At 47.1% G+C, this 15,719-nt stretch overlaps 1 protein-coding gene across 1 annotated transcript in view; it reads right to left on the bottom strand.

Annotated features, from left to right (window-relative positions):
* Positions 1-4,810: 4,810 nt before the first annotated feature.
* RASSF3 (Ras association domain family member 3) overlaps positions 4,811-15,719 on the bottom strand; it is a 74,358-nt gene continuing 63,449 nt past the window's right edge. Inside the window, exons 3-5 of the mRNA XM_040491508.1 lie at positions 13,885-14,122; positions 11,800-11,909; positions 4,811-7,593 (exon numbers count right to left, since the gene is read on the bottom strand). Of these exons, the coding sequence (XP_040347442.1) occupies positions 7,444-7,593; positions 11,800-11,909; positions 13,885-14,122 (498 nt within the window). The 3' untranslated portion in view covers positions 4,811-7,443. The remainder of the gene's footprint in view (positions 7,594-11,799; positions 11,910-13,884; positions 14,123-15,719) is intronic.

Below are 15,719 nucleotides of genomic sequence, written 5' to 3' on the forward strand. Positions count from 1 at the left end.
GCTCTTTTTTTTGCACACAATTTTTTTTTATGTTTATTTATTTTGAGAGACAAACAGCGTGAGTTGGAGAGGGACAGAGAGAGGGGGAGATAAAGAGAATCCCAAGCAAGATACACACCATCAGGGCAGAACCCAGATCAGGGCTCAAACTCACAAACTGTGAGATCATGACCTGAGCTGAAGTCAAGAGGTGGACACAACCAACCAAGCCAGCCAGGTGCCCCACACAAACAGCAATTTTTAAGGAAACATTTCAACACGAGAACCTAAAACAGGAACATCTTGAGTAGATCTGTGCAATCTGTAGTGATGTTACATTCGCCTCTTATTCCTGATATTGGTAACTTGCATCTCTCTTTTCCTGACCAGTCTGGTTAGAGGATATTAACTCTGCTGATGTTCTCAAAGAACTGGCTTTTGGTTTCACTGGTTTTCTGTTTTCTATTCCACTAATTACGACTCTCTAGTCCTTCCTTTTTCCTACTTACTTTGGGTTTACTTTCCTTCTTCTAGTTCTTAGGGTGGAAGCTGAGGTCTATTTGAGCCCTTTCGTCTTTTCTAGGAGGAATTTAGTGCTAAAAATTTCGCCGTTTCCACTCTTGATCCCATTGTAGACATGGGCACATTAGTACAGAGCTCACATAAACAAACATGGTTCTTTACTGGAGGCAGAGGGATAGCTGAAAAATCCCGGGTAGCTTCTGGATTTACTTTCCATCTCACAGAGACCACAGAGCCTCTCCTCTGCTTCCCTCTGCTCTGTTCTCCTGCTTTCTCTGCAGTCTCTCTCCCCTGCTGACACAAGGTCCATGAGGTCTGAGTACCCACTGCTGACTAACTAGAATCCCTGTGTTTAAGATTTTGAGAAAGTTTAATTGATCAACAGCCCGTATCTGAGGTCTAAGATCCAACTAGCCACAGTCAGGGGCCCAGGGTCATACTGTATGTAAAACTGTCCTTTCCAGGGCTAGGGAAGGCAGGTCAGGGAGCCTCCTCGCAGGCTAGCCATTACTCCCAATTTAAAATCAGTTTGTTTAAACACATGCCATGTGATTTCATGTCTGTGTGGAATCTAAAACACAAAATAAATGAACAAAAAAGCAGAAACAGACTTACAAATACAACGAACTGAAGGCTGCCAAGAGTGGAGGTGGACAGAGGATTGAGCAAAGTGAGTGAAGGGAGGCAGGAGATCCAGGCTCCTAGGTATGAAATGAGTATGTCTGGGGAGAAGAGACAACATAAGGAATATAGTTCTTGGTATTACAATAGTACTGTATGGTGCTACATTTGTGGTGAGCATAGCACAACTATAGACTCGTTGAGTCACTATGTTGTACACCTGAAACTAACGTCACATTGTGTCAACTACACTAAGTGTTGTGTTTTGGGGGGGGGGGGGGGCCGCCGGGGTGGTTCAGTGGGTTAAGCGTCCAACTCTTGATTTTGGCTCAGGTCATGATCTTGAGTTCAAACCCAGCTTGGGATTTTCTCTCTCTCTCTCTCCCTCTCTCTAAATAATCATTAAAAAAAAAAAAACCCACAGAACATTTATCTGGAAGAAAGGCCGTGGAACTTGGACTTTTCTGAAGGCCAACACCTGAGTTCCCCAATCACTGTGGCTGCCCTTGCATCCTTTATCAATACGGCATTAGATGATATGCCCGATTTTACCTAAAAATCGTGGACTCTGAACATTTTTCTTGAGAGATTACACATGCAAGAAAAAAATATTTGAAAGGTTTGCCATTTTGAAAAGAATTTGAAGACCCCATTTATGTGTAGCTCAGAATCAAACATCTGAGTTTAAGCTGTTGCCTTCCAGCTGCCACAGTAATAAATCAAGGATTGTACTATATGTATGGTTTGATGCTCCAGAATTCCTAGAATTTAAGCAAATCTTAACTGCACTTGAAAATCAGAAAGCTCTGGAGAGCAAAGCCCCTTGAACTCCACTTCAGAGAAGAGGAAGCACACAACAGGATCTCATTAATCTCTCTTGCCAGTAAAGGTGGCGAAAACAAGGGGAGGCTGCAAACACTCCCAATCTGTGCCACTAAAGCCGCATTCAAGGTAAGACTCATTTAGAAAGATTGAAAAGAACTACTCTGGTTAAAATAACTCCTTTCCAAAAACAAAGCCGAAACCCCAACTTCTTTTGAAGTTACAAAGAGCCCTGGTGTTCTGCTGTTTGTGTGCAAACGTTTAAAAATTCAAACCTTCACAGTTCTGTTTGGAGAGGAGCTTGTGGGGTTCGGCCGCTGCCAAGTGCGACCTCAGCCCAACAGGAGTCCTAAGTGTCTTTGCAAACCGTTATTTAAGATCAAAAGGGCCCATCCTCTACCCTGCCATTCTCTCACCTTGTAGAATTATAGGGAAAGGTCTGCCAAAAAGCAAAATGAAACTAAAAAGCGCCAACCAAAAACTCCAAACAAAACAAAAAACAACCCTGCAGATGACATTTCACCTGAAGGCTGTTATTTAATGCTGCCCGCTCCCCTCCCCCTCCCCCATTTCCTCCCCTCACCCCTGTACAGAGCTGTTCTCTGCACACTTGAACATGTGGTGATTCACACCACACAAGTGTGTGCTCTAAAGACTTTGAATAATACTTAGTGCCCTTGGGTTCCTGTGGAGAGGCTCATCCATCCTTGATGGGGGAGTAAAGCTCCAGCCTTCTCCAAAGGGAACAGTGAATTCTCCCTGAAGCTATTCTTCCGGTGGGTCCAGGGAATTGCCGTGCTAATTGCAGTGAGAACGCAGGCCTGGCTACCTGCCCTGTCAGTCTCCAGCACAACAGAACCTGCAAATGAAAACACAGGCAGACGGTTCACTCTAGGTAACTTGTAATCACTTCAATGGAATGCTAAATGCCCAACAACAACAAAGGAGGATAAAGCACTCTGACATCAAGGCCGTCCTTTCATTTCCCACAAATCCCAGCTGCACCCGGACGCCTGGTAGCAGACGAACTGCCCGTTACAAGCAACATAAGAGGGTTTTCATTGGCAGTTGAACTGGAAGACCGCATGGAACTTACAGGAAGACCAGAGAGGCCGGGCAGCTGGGCTGCAGGGAGCCAGCTCTGCCACCCTCGGAGAGGCCATGGGGAAGTTGCGGGACCTCAGCGAATTTCCTCATCTGTAAAATGGGGATGTTGACGGCACCTACCTCACGGAGGAGAAAATGAGTTAATACGTATTAAGGTTTTGGGATAATGCCTGGCACATCGTCAACACTTTGTTTGAATTGGCTATTATAGTATAGAGACTTTCCCTCTTTTTTTTTTTTTTTAGTTTTTTTAACGTTTATTTTTGAGAGAGAGAGAGAGAGAGAGCGCACGCGCGAGTGCAACAGGGGAGGGGCAGAAGCGAGATGGAGACTCCCAAGCAGGCTCTGCACCGTCAGCACAGAGCCTGATGCAGGGGCTCAAACTCACGAACCATGAGACCATGACCTGAGCTGAAACCAAGAGTTAGATGCTTAACCGACTGAGCCACCCAGGCACCCCTCCCCCTTCTTTCAAACACAAAATGCAGTATTCACCGTTCTTGAGGATTTTTCAAAATAAGAAAATTTAAACAAGTTATCAATTGGTAACTAATTCTGAAAAGGAAAAAAAAAAAAAAAGCGCCTACGGCAGGCAGCTAACTCCCTTTAAGTGATAAAAGTTCCAAAAAATTCCCCCTGCACCTTGGGTAGTAACCCAGGCTGAACTCCTAAATTCCTTTGGATGGTTCATCAAAACACACCTTTATCTGAAGCCATCATTTTGTTTTTATTTTAGAGAGAACGTGAGCAGGGGAGAGGGGCAGAGGGAGAAAGAGAATCTTAAGCAGGCTCAGCACAGAGCCCCACGCGGGCCTCAAGCCCACAACCCTGGGTTCATGACCTGAGCCGAAATCAAGTCTGACCCTCAACTGACTGAGCCACCCACAGGCGCCCCACACCATCATTTTCTACCATAATATTTTCACTTATAAAAAAGCTATGGTACTTGGAATGTTTCCCCCTCACCAATGGGTGCAGCCTCGCTATTTCATCAACGCCTCTAGGGGGCAGTGTAGCAGAAAAAAAAAAACACTTGCCTCAGCGGGCATGGAGGTCTGCACACATATTACCCAGTCACCATTGCTAACCACCAACCACTCACCATCCCACCATACCGTGTAACAGTCATGCTGGCCAAAAAACACAAACACCTTTAATGTTAACAGTGGTCTGTTTCAAGGACAGGAGACCTAAAGGCAGGAATGGAGGGTAGAGGGAGAGGATTTCTAAGGAACTGATGATAGCCCTCCTGTTTGGTCGTGGCCACAGGCTGCCCACCTCGTGTCAATTCTTTGTTCACATGCTTTATATGCGTTTGTGTTTTGTTGTCTTTTTTGTGAGAGAGCGAGAACGCATGCACGTGAGCCAAGAAGAGGCAGAGAGAGACGGAGAGAGAGAATCCCAAGCAGGCTCTGATGCCAGGCTCGAACTCACAAATCATGAGATCCTGACGGGAGCCGAAATCAAGAGTCAGACGCTTAACCAACTCAGTCACCCAAGTGCCCCTTATACACTTTTGAGTGGATGTACGTTTCACAATTAAAATGTGCTGTATGGGCAGACACTCGGCTAGGGTTATTTTCCCCAGAGGATAAGACAAAGGAAACAACCCCTGGGGGAACAAATGTGCCCCACTCAAACCCAGTAAATCATTGCATTCCCATATGGTCCTCACATATCTGCAGACGTTCGCCCCACCCCCGTGACCTTCTTTCACCTGGCATATTACGAGCCATAAATAAAAACACATGAACAAACATCAACAACTTCGACTTTTAATAATGGAAACAATTTGCCATTCCAGAAACAACTGTAGGGAAGAAAAATCTTCCCTATAAAAATAAACTCATCAAAATTATAAATATTATAACTTTTTACTTCTGCGATTTAAAATGCTCCCCTGCAACACTACGCCCTTCATTTAACAACATTCCTGTACCATCACATACTGAAGAGAAAACAGTATTACAGCAAAGCTTAGTTTAATTTAACATAAGAATTTGTACAATGATTTTTAAAAATCTTTGGCCTTAGTGGCCTTTCTTCTTTCACCCATGAAAAACGCTGCTGCAGTAACCAGTGTTTGGGAGAGAACATCAGTATTCAAAGAACTGCGTACTGACAGAATTTCAATACAGCAACTTTTCCAAATTGCAAATTGTAGTGCACACAACAGTGAGCGAGGTTCTGGGTACTGCGGATGAGGATGCCTATTTTAGACAATCTAGTTCAAGTACAAAAAAAAAAAAAAAAAAGTTTTTTTTTTTTTTTTTTCCTTCACAGATAGCCATCAGCTACTACTTCAGGTTCTAACAGTGTCTTAATCGGAGAAACAAAAGCTTCACAAAATATAAGCTTACTGGATGGGCGAATAGAAGACCAGGTGGTTGATAACAGTACGCTCAAACCCAAGCCACAGTCTTGAATAGTAAAACCAGTATAAAAATCACGAAGGCATTCCCTGAACAAAAAAGGTAAAGTATTAGATGACAATGTCACTAAAACCTCATCGAGGCACTAAAAAGAAGTTACATGCAAAATTAAACAAGTTGTGCCATACATATTTTATAGCTAGTTCTACTTCCCCACCCCACCCCCCAACTCTCCTTAAAAAGCTTAGGAAGATACGATTGTCGCAGTAACGTGTGTGGCACGGCATGACCGCCACTTACACCTGCCTCCAACAAGATGGGTGTGCTCTGAAAAGTCAGAAGTGCCACACCAAGAGGGGAACAGAAATGCGATAAAAGGCACAGTTCACGTAAGAGGCAAAGAAATGAAGCACCTTGGAATTTCAAAAAGAATCCATTAGGTGTCACCAAAGTGTTGACAATTCCTTGGGAATTTATAAACAAAACATCTCTAGACTAAAATAGACCACAAGGCCCCTCTAGAACCAAAGCACACCTTTCCCATTGTTTTCAGATTGCTGAAAAAAGAATGGGGTTATTTTACCTGCTTTCAGGAAGGCTCCTATTGCACATGCCTTTCTTTGGTTGGGAGGAACATGCACGTTTGTGAAAGCATTTCCAGAAAGAACCCCTCTTGTGTGATCAGCTGCGGGGCGGTGGGGGGTGGGGGGTGGGGGGTGGGGGTGGGGGTGGGGGTGGGGGGGTCCCGGGGGGTCCCTCCCTTTCTCGCCACCCTCCTCCCTACAGCCAAGTAGTCCTAGGGTCTATATAATCCATATCCCGATTCTACCTTATGTCAGAACAGACTGTAAGAGGAAGGGGGAAGGAAAAGAGGGGAGATGGCGAAGGAGGAAGGGAGGGAGGGGAAGGGGAGGAAAAGGGAAAAACGGGGGAAAAGAGGGGAGTGATTGTCACAAAAGTATGCTTCTGCGAGCTCTCTACCTGACAAGCCGCTCCCTACCCAGACTCCTTTTCAATCCAGAAAACAGCTGGGGGGCGGGGGTGGGGGTGGGGGGAGGACCACAACATAACAGAGTTAGCAAACGGTCATTGTCCCACCACCCTGAGAAGAGAGCACTGGGACCGTCCACAGGGAGGGCAGCCCCAGCGGCGTGACTCCTGTATGTATGGGTCTGCGAGGTCCACCTGCCGGAATGTTCTGCTCAGCTGCAGACTTCCCAGGTCCCTCCTTTTGGTCTAGCTGCTACTTTCTTTGGCTCTGTTCCCATATTTTACTCACCAGGGAATCAAGCAATACTACAATGGGTTTAACATCTCAAAACCGAATGCGTCCACCTCATCAGCAAATACACCTTTCTCTCCTACCATCAACGCCTCACCCAAACCACATTCCTGCAGAGCTCCCCAACTTCCACTGTCGCCTTCTTGCAAACTTGCTCTTCACTTCCTTTGTCAAACTCCTACAAAACCCTTCACAAAGTCCTCAGAGTTCCTAGCTTCCTGTGCCTTACAGTTCACATGGATTGCTTCCTCTGACATCTAAAAACAAAACATAAACAAAAAACAAACAAAAAACAAAAAACAGGTAGTTTCAACACAGGACAAGTGTTCAGACAGATTCCTTGTTAAGCCTTTAAAAAATCATTTGCACATCCTTCAGCTTAACAGCATCATCACATAATTAAAGTAACTAAAGGAAAGTAAGGACTTAAAAACAAAAACCCCAGAGTCCATGCTTCAAAGCAGTCTGGATGGCTCCAGATGAGACTACAGATTCACAGCTTGCCGAGAGGTAACACCGCAGTGCCGTAACAGAACAAGCTTGCAGAATCCCTTACAGAAGATGCCTAAGGTGCGGGACGCTGCGTGACCAGGTTTTGGGAACTAGATCTAGCGATCGAAGAGGGAAGACCCTAGCGTCACGGGGCAAGAAGACAGCCCTCCGACGAGAGAGACCCTTGCGCCGGTTTGTACACAGGTCCTGCGCCTTTCCTTCCCGAGCGGCAGGGAACCCGGTGCCTTAATCGGGTTTCCACACCTCACTGAGGGCTTCTTCCAGCTTGTGTCTGTAGGCTGCGTAGCGCCTCTTCAGGCTCTGCAGCTGCTCATCTTCCTCCTTGTCCAAGATCCGCAAGAAATTCTGTAGTTCTGGAAGGCTGAAGGCTTCCCACTGTGAAAGGACACAAAAGAAAAATGCCAGGTGTTGAAGACAGAACTCGGGAATGCTGGCCCAGAGCAGGCGGGGGTGTGGCTGCCCCTCCTACTCCAGCCAGCGTTTCGAAAGGCCTGTTTTACAAGGTTACAAGGTTTTAAGGCTGTCTTGGGCAGCCCTCCCACGGAATGCGGCCCCTGCCCTCCAGACGGCAGCCAGGCCAACCCCCACACTCTCACCCCGCGTCCTTCCCTCTTCCCACTGGCCTCCACAAGGGCTCCCACAAGAGCCAAAGTGCTCTAGACACTTTCACTGCTGATTTGGCCCCTCTTCCTCTGACCCCAGAGGCTCCCCTACCCGCCCCCTCTCCCTGGAGTCACCACTGTCACTGCCTTCTTCCTCACCTCCCACAATCTTACCGGCGCCTAAAGCAGCTGTCCAATTGGCCTGCTTTTCTCTACCTTTACTGCCCCCCGATTTATCTGCCATCCTTTTCTCCATTCCTGGGAGAGCGTCGCCCATGTCCTTCCTACTCCGGTCTTAGGTTCCCCACTCTGTTCCCCCAACAGTGAGCCTCAATACTCTAAGACGCAAATCTAGGCCTCACCCTGCCCTGCTAGAATCATTCGGTGGCTTCCCTTAGTTGCTCTTGCTAAGTCTGAAAGACTCTAACCCCTCTAGCACCCTCCACACCCCCTCCCCACCCCACCCCGCCATGCTGTGGCCCTCACCCATAACACTACCCTCCGTGGCTGGGCACATGTTCTCCACTCTGCCTGGCGAACTCAACTCAACCTTCAAGCCTCAGCTTAAATGCCACTTCCTCTAAGAAGTCTTCCATAATTTCCTCCCTCCCTTCCCACCCAGAACTACATCCCTTAGAAGCTCTCACTGAGCAATGACAGCCACGATCACAAAAGATTTAAAAGTTATGACCATTATTTGCTTAGTACCTCCCTCACCTACACTTTACCTACACAGCAGCTGCTGCACCTCTCACTATTTGAGGTTTGTCTCTTGCCCTCGAGTCTCTGAGTTGTTTCCCCAACAGCACCTGGTACCTAGCAGGCACAAAATAAACACCGGTGGGGTTTAAATTTTGTTTTAATTAAAGCAGTCAAGAAAGGTACTTGGCATCACGGGGGAGTTTTTGTTTGTTTGCTTTCGACACATCCTCCCCTCCCAAAAGGGGACCCTGGGTCTTCTGCTGAGAGTCACTGCCTCCGTCAGGAACAATTTCCGACGGGGACCTCCCAGGAGTGTGGGGAGGAAAAAGACTGGAGATAACCTAATACAAGTGGAACAGATGGAACAGAAGGAATAAAACCGCCAAGTGGGCACATGGTAGAAGGCTTTTTGGAGAGGAATTCTGACCTGGTTATTAAAGAGAGTAAGAAACATGGAGTAGGAGAACAAAACTTTCTACATTAGAATACGCCATTAATTAAAACAGCACTGTCAGGAAAAAGGGTGGGGGAGGGCGCCTGGGTGGCTCAGTGAGTTAAACGTCTGACTCTCGATTTCGGCTCAGGTCATGATCTCACCATTGGGAGATGAAGCCCAGCATCCGACTCAGTGCTGAGAGGTAGAGCCTGCTTGGGATTCTCTCTCTCCCTCTCTCTGACCCTCTCCCTCACTTGCACTTTCTCTCTCTAAAATAGATAAAATGGAAAAAAAAATTCCTTAATAAAATAAAACTGGGGCACCTGGGTGGCTCAGCTGGTTAAACGTCCGACTTGAACTTGCAAACTGCGAGATCGTGTCTGAGCTGAAGTCCTGCATCAGGCTCTCTGCTAACAGATCAGAGTCCACTTTGGATCCTCTGTCTCCCTCGATCTCTACCCCTCTCCCACTCATGTATACGCTCTCTCAGTCTCGGTCTCTCTCCCTCTCTCTCTCTCTCCCAAAAATAAATATTTTTTTACATTAATAAATAAAAATAAATAAAATAAAATCTTTAAAAGAGCTCCTGGGTGGCTGAGTGGGCTGGGCGTCCATTTTTAATCTCAGCTCAGGTCATAGTTTCACAGTCATGAGATCAAGCCCAGCATCGGGCTCTGCGCTGAGCATAGAGCTTGCTTGGGATTCTCTTTCTCCCTCTCTGTTCCTCCCCCGCTCACACTTTCTCTCTCAAAATAAATTTAAACAATAAAAAATAAATACATCTGGGCACCTGGGTGGCTCAGTCGGTTAAGCGTCCGACTTCGGCTCAGGTCGTGATCTCACGGTCCGTGAGTTCGAGCCCGGCATCGGGCTCTGTGCTGATGGCTCAGAGCCTAGAGCCTGTTTTGGATTCTGTGTCTCCCTCTCTCTCTGCCCCTCCCCTGTTCATGCTCTGTCTCTCTCTGTCTCAAAAATAAATAAACGTTAAAAAAAAATTTTTTTTTAATAACTACATCTTTAAAAATAAAAAATTAAAATTAAAAAAAAAGCACTGTCGGGGCGCCTGGGTGGCGCAGTCGGTTAAGCGTCCAACTTCAGCCAGGTCACGATCTCGCGGTCTGTGAGTTCGAGCCCTGCGTCAGGCTCTGGGCTGATGGCTCGGAGCCTGGAGCCTGTTTCCGATTCTATGTCTCCCTCTCTCTGCCCCTCCCCTGTTCATGCTCTGTCTCTCTCTGTCCCAAAAATAAATAAACGTTGAAAAAAAAAATTTAAAAAAAAAAAAAAAGGCACTGTCTTCCTAAAACCCCCCAAATAAACTTCCAATTTAGACATATGAACATAATTTACAAGGCACGTTTACATACATTTTTAATTTGTGACTCAAAACCACCTTTTAAAATCTTTAGTCCCACTCTACAGATTTTAAAACTGAGGACTGAAAAGACTGGAAGATTTACCCAAGGTCATGCTCCCAATCTAACAAGAGGAACAGTAGGAAGCTGAGAGTTGGTTTCCTTTCCTTTTTAAAATTTTTTTTTAATGTTTATTTATTTTGGAGAGAGAGAGAGAGAGAGAGAGAGAGAGCGAGCTCACGAGCAGGGAAGGGCAGCAAATGAGGGAGACACAGAACTCAAAGCTCCGAGCAGTCAGCACAGAGCCTGATGTGGGACTTGAACTCAAGAACCTTGAGATCATGACCTGAGCTGAAGTCAGACACTTAACTGACTGAGCCACCCTGACACCCCACTGGTTTCCTAATTTTAACCTGGAAACTATTCTCATTGTATCACATGATGTTCTACATGGATAACATTTCCTGTTCCAGACAGAAGACGGAGACCCAGGCCTTGCAAGATTTACTCAAGCATCATTTTAAACCTGACATTTGATCTAGAAAATGGTATAAAGTGCTTTTTCCTTCAACGGAACTGGCCTAAATTCAATCCTCCCTGGAGAGAAAGTGGCAAATGATGCATATACCAACATAATTTCTAAATCATTTTGGCAAGAGGAAAAAAAGATTCTAGAAAGTTAAAGGTCTTTCATGGTAAAGAGATTCCATTTCCTTTTATTTCTCTTTAAATGAATAAGCCTGCAGACGTTTGTTAGTAGCAAACATATGGAGAGTGTCGACTTTCATAGTTTAACTGGATTGGGGCAATTTGGAGGTAGAAGGGGTGATAAGCGCTCTTTAGGTGGGAGGCAGCTTTCTTTCTTACTCTCCTCCCACCTCTGAAAACTACAACACCAAGAGAATGGATGTTGTAAAAAAAAAAAATTATATCGTAAGCTAACTTCGGGTCTGTTTCTGAAAACTGAAAAACACAGGGACGCCTGGGTGGCTCAGTCGGTTAAGTGTCTGACTCTTGCTTTCAGCTCAGGTCATGCTCTCTCTCGGTTTGTGGGATCAAGGCACACATCAGGCTCCACAGTGATAGCGTGGAACCTGCTTGGGATTCTCTCTCTCTCCCCATCCCCACCCTCTCTCATTAAGAAAGAAAGAAAGAAAGAAAGAAAGAAAGAAAGAAAGAAAGAAAGAAAGAAAGAAAGAAAGAAAAAAGAGAGAGAGAGAGAGAGAGAGAGAGAAAGAAAGAGAGAGAAAGAAAGCACGTTAAAACACACACACACACACACACACACACACACACCACACAGAAAGGTATCATCCACAGACCAGCTCGCCGCCTCCCAAGAGGTACAGCCAGCCAGACACTCACGCACAGACACACACATTCTCTCCCTTTGTCCCCCTCCCAAGTGGATAAAAAGTCACTCCACTACAGCAGTAAAACAGGACCGGCTGCTCCGTACGGTTTAAAGCAAGAATGAACAACTACTCACCTCTCCGATTTCATGCTCACGAAGAACAAAACTAAGGGTGTCTGTCCTGGGCCCAGCCACCAAACGCAGGTAGAGCGGATGTTCCCGGTCTGAGAGCTTACAGGCATAGACTGGGTGAGGAGACAAGCGGCATGTGACAGAGTACTGAACCGTCCCCTGGACCATACGCCCCGCTTACCAGCCCCTCCTCCAGATCAACACAACAGCCCATGTCAACCAGCCACCAAGTCACCGTCCTCCTCCTCTTGTGACCAGAAACAGCCTATAGTGGAATGAAATCTACACTATTTCCACCGTATAGACAGCTGCACAATATACGCTGCGCCTTGATCAAAAAGGAAATAACTCTCAGGGCACCTGGGTGGCTCAGTCGGTTAAGCGTCTGACTGCGACGGTCCGTGAGTTCGAGCCCCGCGTCGGGCTCTGGGCTGATGGCTCAGAGCCTGGAGCCTGCTTCCGATTCTGTGTCTCCCTCTCTCTCTGCCCCTCCCCCGTTCATGCTCTGTCCCTCTCTGTCTCAAAAATAAACAAACATTGAAGAAAAAAAAAAAAAAGGAAATAACTCTCCAGAATGAATTTAAATGGGTCTTAGTTAGTCCCCAAACGGGCTTACAATTCATTCTGCTCCTCCTTTCAAAAAGCATCTGCAACCCCTTTCAGAAACCGTAAAAATAATACACCATCCAAAGAACACAAAATTGGAGCACTAGGAGCAAATCAGTCTACAGATCTAGAATTTTAGCAGCTGCAAATAAACCGGGCGGTCAGGATGCAAGCTCTGGTGACTTCAGGAGCACAGCTGTGTCTCCTCCCCCCCCCTCCCCCCCCCCCCCCCCCCGGGTACCAGCACTGCCTGCAACGCTGGAAGATTTCGCCAGCCGTCAGGGTACTATCTCAACAGGCCGCTATCACACTATTACTGTCCGTGTGTGCCACTCCAGTCCAGGTGGGCAGGCACAGCAGCTAGCAAGATAAAATGCCATCTGAGCTCTTTTACGTTATTTTGGCACTTCTGGAAACAACTGCGTCGCAGGTCCTGATTTCCCTGCAGACGGAAACCCCCACAACTCTGAGCCTGGGGCCTCTTGAGGGTAGGTAGGAATCTTGGCCTGCCCCTCTTCGTATTCTGCAGGTGGCCTGTGCTCAAAACAGTGCGTGCATACCTAGCGACTAGCTGGATTCCATCCCCATGCAACTGAAGGGCAGTTCTCTCGTGTCAGGTTAGTGCATTTTCCTCCATGGCTCTGCTGGAGGCTTTACCGCCCAAAAGCACAGTTTAAGTACCCGATCGCCCACACATGGTTACCATGTGCAAACGAGCTCTTGGTGAATCACTGGATCACAGTGGTTATCGATTTCTGCTTCGAGTGCCTGCCCTCAACTACTGTGTGTTCAGGTTCACGCAGTTCTTTAATATTCTCTTTCTATCCACTGAACGTGGGTATTAAGTTCAGACAGGCAGACCCCAGATCGGAATGTCATTCATCCAGCGGATTGGCCTCTGGAGAGCTACGTACCAAAATGCCCCAGCGTCAAGGCCAGTGTGGCAAGCTAAAGAAACTGAAGAACTCAGGGCTGTGCCACTCCAGGCTGAGATGTTCAGGCACACATGTGCCTCCCACCCTCAAAGTCTCTGAGGACGCAGGCCCCCCCCCGCCATGCCACTCCATGTTCAGATGCACATCAAATGTGGGATGTGCTAATGAAGCCTTCAAGCACAGAGGCATTCCTTTTCGTCCTGAAGAGCATCAAAATCAAGGCGGGGAACAAAAAAAAAAAAACAAACAAAAAACCAAAAAAACGTCAAAGCTACCCCCCTGTGCACACATCACAAACTCCTCCACAAAGGCCTCCACAAAGGCCATCACATGTGGCTGCCTCGGGGCTCCTCAGACCCCCAACTAGCCAACTCAAAAATACGGAAAGCCAGCAAACATCAGGTGTGAGCCACGAGCCCCACAGCTTCCAGAACCCATCCCAGGGCTCTGACACCACCGAGGTACAGACACCCAGCAGTGTCCTTTCTGCGAATGAGGACAGAGACCTAAGAGCAGAGACCTTTTCATCTCACGCGCGGCAGCATACCTTGGTCTTCCCTGTGACAACGCTTATAAAGTGCAAACTTGGCAGGGCTCTCGGTCACGAGAAACTTCTTGAGCAGGGCCTCGATCACTTCCCCCACGGTGTTCGTGCTGCTGATGTGAAGCGTGTTCGTACAGCCATTGCTACTGGGAGCAAGCTTTCCAAGGCTCGGAGAAGTCTGTGGGGGTCTGCAGAGTTCCATCTGGACTTTAATGAAGCCAGTGTAAATCCCATTTGAGTTCTGAAGCCGGAAGAGAAGCACACACTTAGTTCCGCTGACTGCAGCATTCGGCATTTGAGGGAAGCACCCCGGCAAAACAAGGGAAAGAATGTCTCGCCTTCCTTCTCTCGGTCTTTGTTTTTCCTGCTCTGTGGCAGAACTTAAGTAAAGATCACCCCTGAGGGAATGATCTCAGAGGGAGGGAACACCCCCAACAAAGTGCTTCCAGAGCAAGGTCTGTAGGGCAGATGTGGGACAGAAGCCTCCCCCTGCTTTGGGGACCGGACGCGCCCGGAGCTACATGTGAAAGGTCAGGGCCCGTTGGAGAGGTTACAATCCCCTGGGGCAGTGGCCAGACAAATCCCAAGATGCCTTCACACATGGGGGCCGCAGTCCGTCCGCAGCTGATGGCCAGCTATTACACAGAAAAGGAAGGTCACTGGGGGGCTGGGAGACACCCAAGTAACCTGGAGTGGTCAATGAACAACCTATTTCATTCCCAGTGGCTTTATGGTATGTCCTCGATTACCGATCTCACTCAAACTTTTGTACACAGCACACGTGCCATACACAGCGTGGGGTACACGATGATGTGATCCCGGCACCTCGAGCGGCAAGATGTGCAAAACAACCCGAAGCTACAATGTGAACTACAGAGATTGTAAGGACTTGTCTTTCTGGTCTGACTTATACCTCCGTCTATATACTATTTCCTAACAGTTTTACTGAGGTATAATTTTTATTACCCCCACCCCCCAAAAAAATCACATATTTATACAGACAACTTGTTGAGTTCAGCGTTTAACCGAGAGCAGAATTACTATTTCTTAGTTGCCAAAAATAGTAATAACGGTCTGGTCTTCACTTTTTCTTTTTACAGCGGGTATATTTAGAAAAAGTTTATTCTAACGTTTTATTAAAACAAATCTTCAGGTGTTATATCGATAAATGAGACAGTTAAAGTCAAACATTAAAAATCTCCTTTTTGGTCCATATATTTCTTCCTTTCCACAAGGTCAACTTACAATGCCAATTCGTGTGTTCATTCCTGTGGAAAGTATTATACGACACTTAAAATTTCTATCTATGAAACGAATGGAAACCTGCATGTTTTAATCTCCATGGTGGGAAGGGAAGAAGAAACCATGGCAAGTGGACGATTTCTCCTCTGATGAAAAACGCGTTTGAAAACAGAAATGTGAGCGTTGGAATGACGCAGCTGGGATCCTCTGTCCCACCCCCCCTTCCGGGGGAGTCCGCCGGGGAGGGGTTCTTTATCGCAAGGGCTTGGATTTAAAGGCTCCTCCCCAAAGGTCAGAGAGCTCAGTAGGGCCTGTCCTAAACGGGTCAGCCTAGTCTTTGCTCAGCTGTCAGTTTCACGGTCAACAGACTGACAGGCCGAAGTCCAAGGGCCCTGGAAACCGGCAAAGGGATGGCAGGTGCCTCGAGGAAAGTCACCAAATGCGAGGACGAGGCACAGATGCCAGTCCAGTCTGTAGGCACATGAATACTGTGGCTTTGTTGCTGGCTCTCCTTGTAGTCACTAAGCCCTGGGCCTCCTTCCTCCTAAACCCTCACCCCCGCTGAGAGTCAGCATTCGGTACCACACTGTTGAAGC

This window comes from Herpailurus yagouaroundi, unplaced genomic scaffold, assembly GCF_014898765.1.
Source record: "Herpailurus yagouaroundi ecotype Mexico unplaced genomic scaffold, PumYag 182, whole genome shotgun sequence".
In the NCBI taxonomy this organism is placed as follows: domain Eukaryota; kingdom Metazoa; phylum Chordata; class Mammalia; order Carnivora; family Felidae; genus Herpailurus; species Herpailurus yagouaroundi.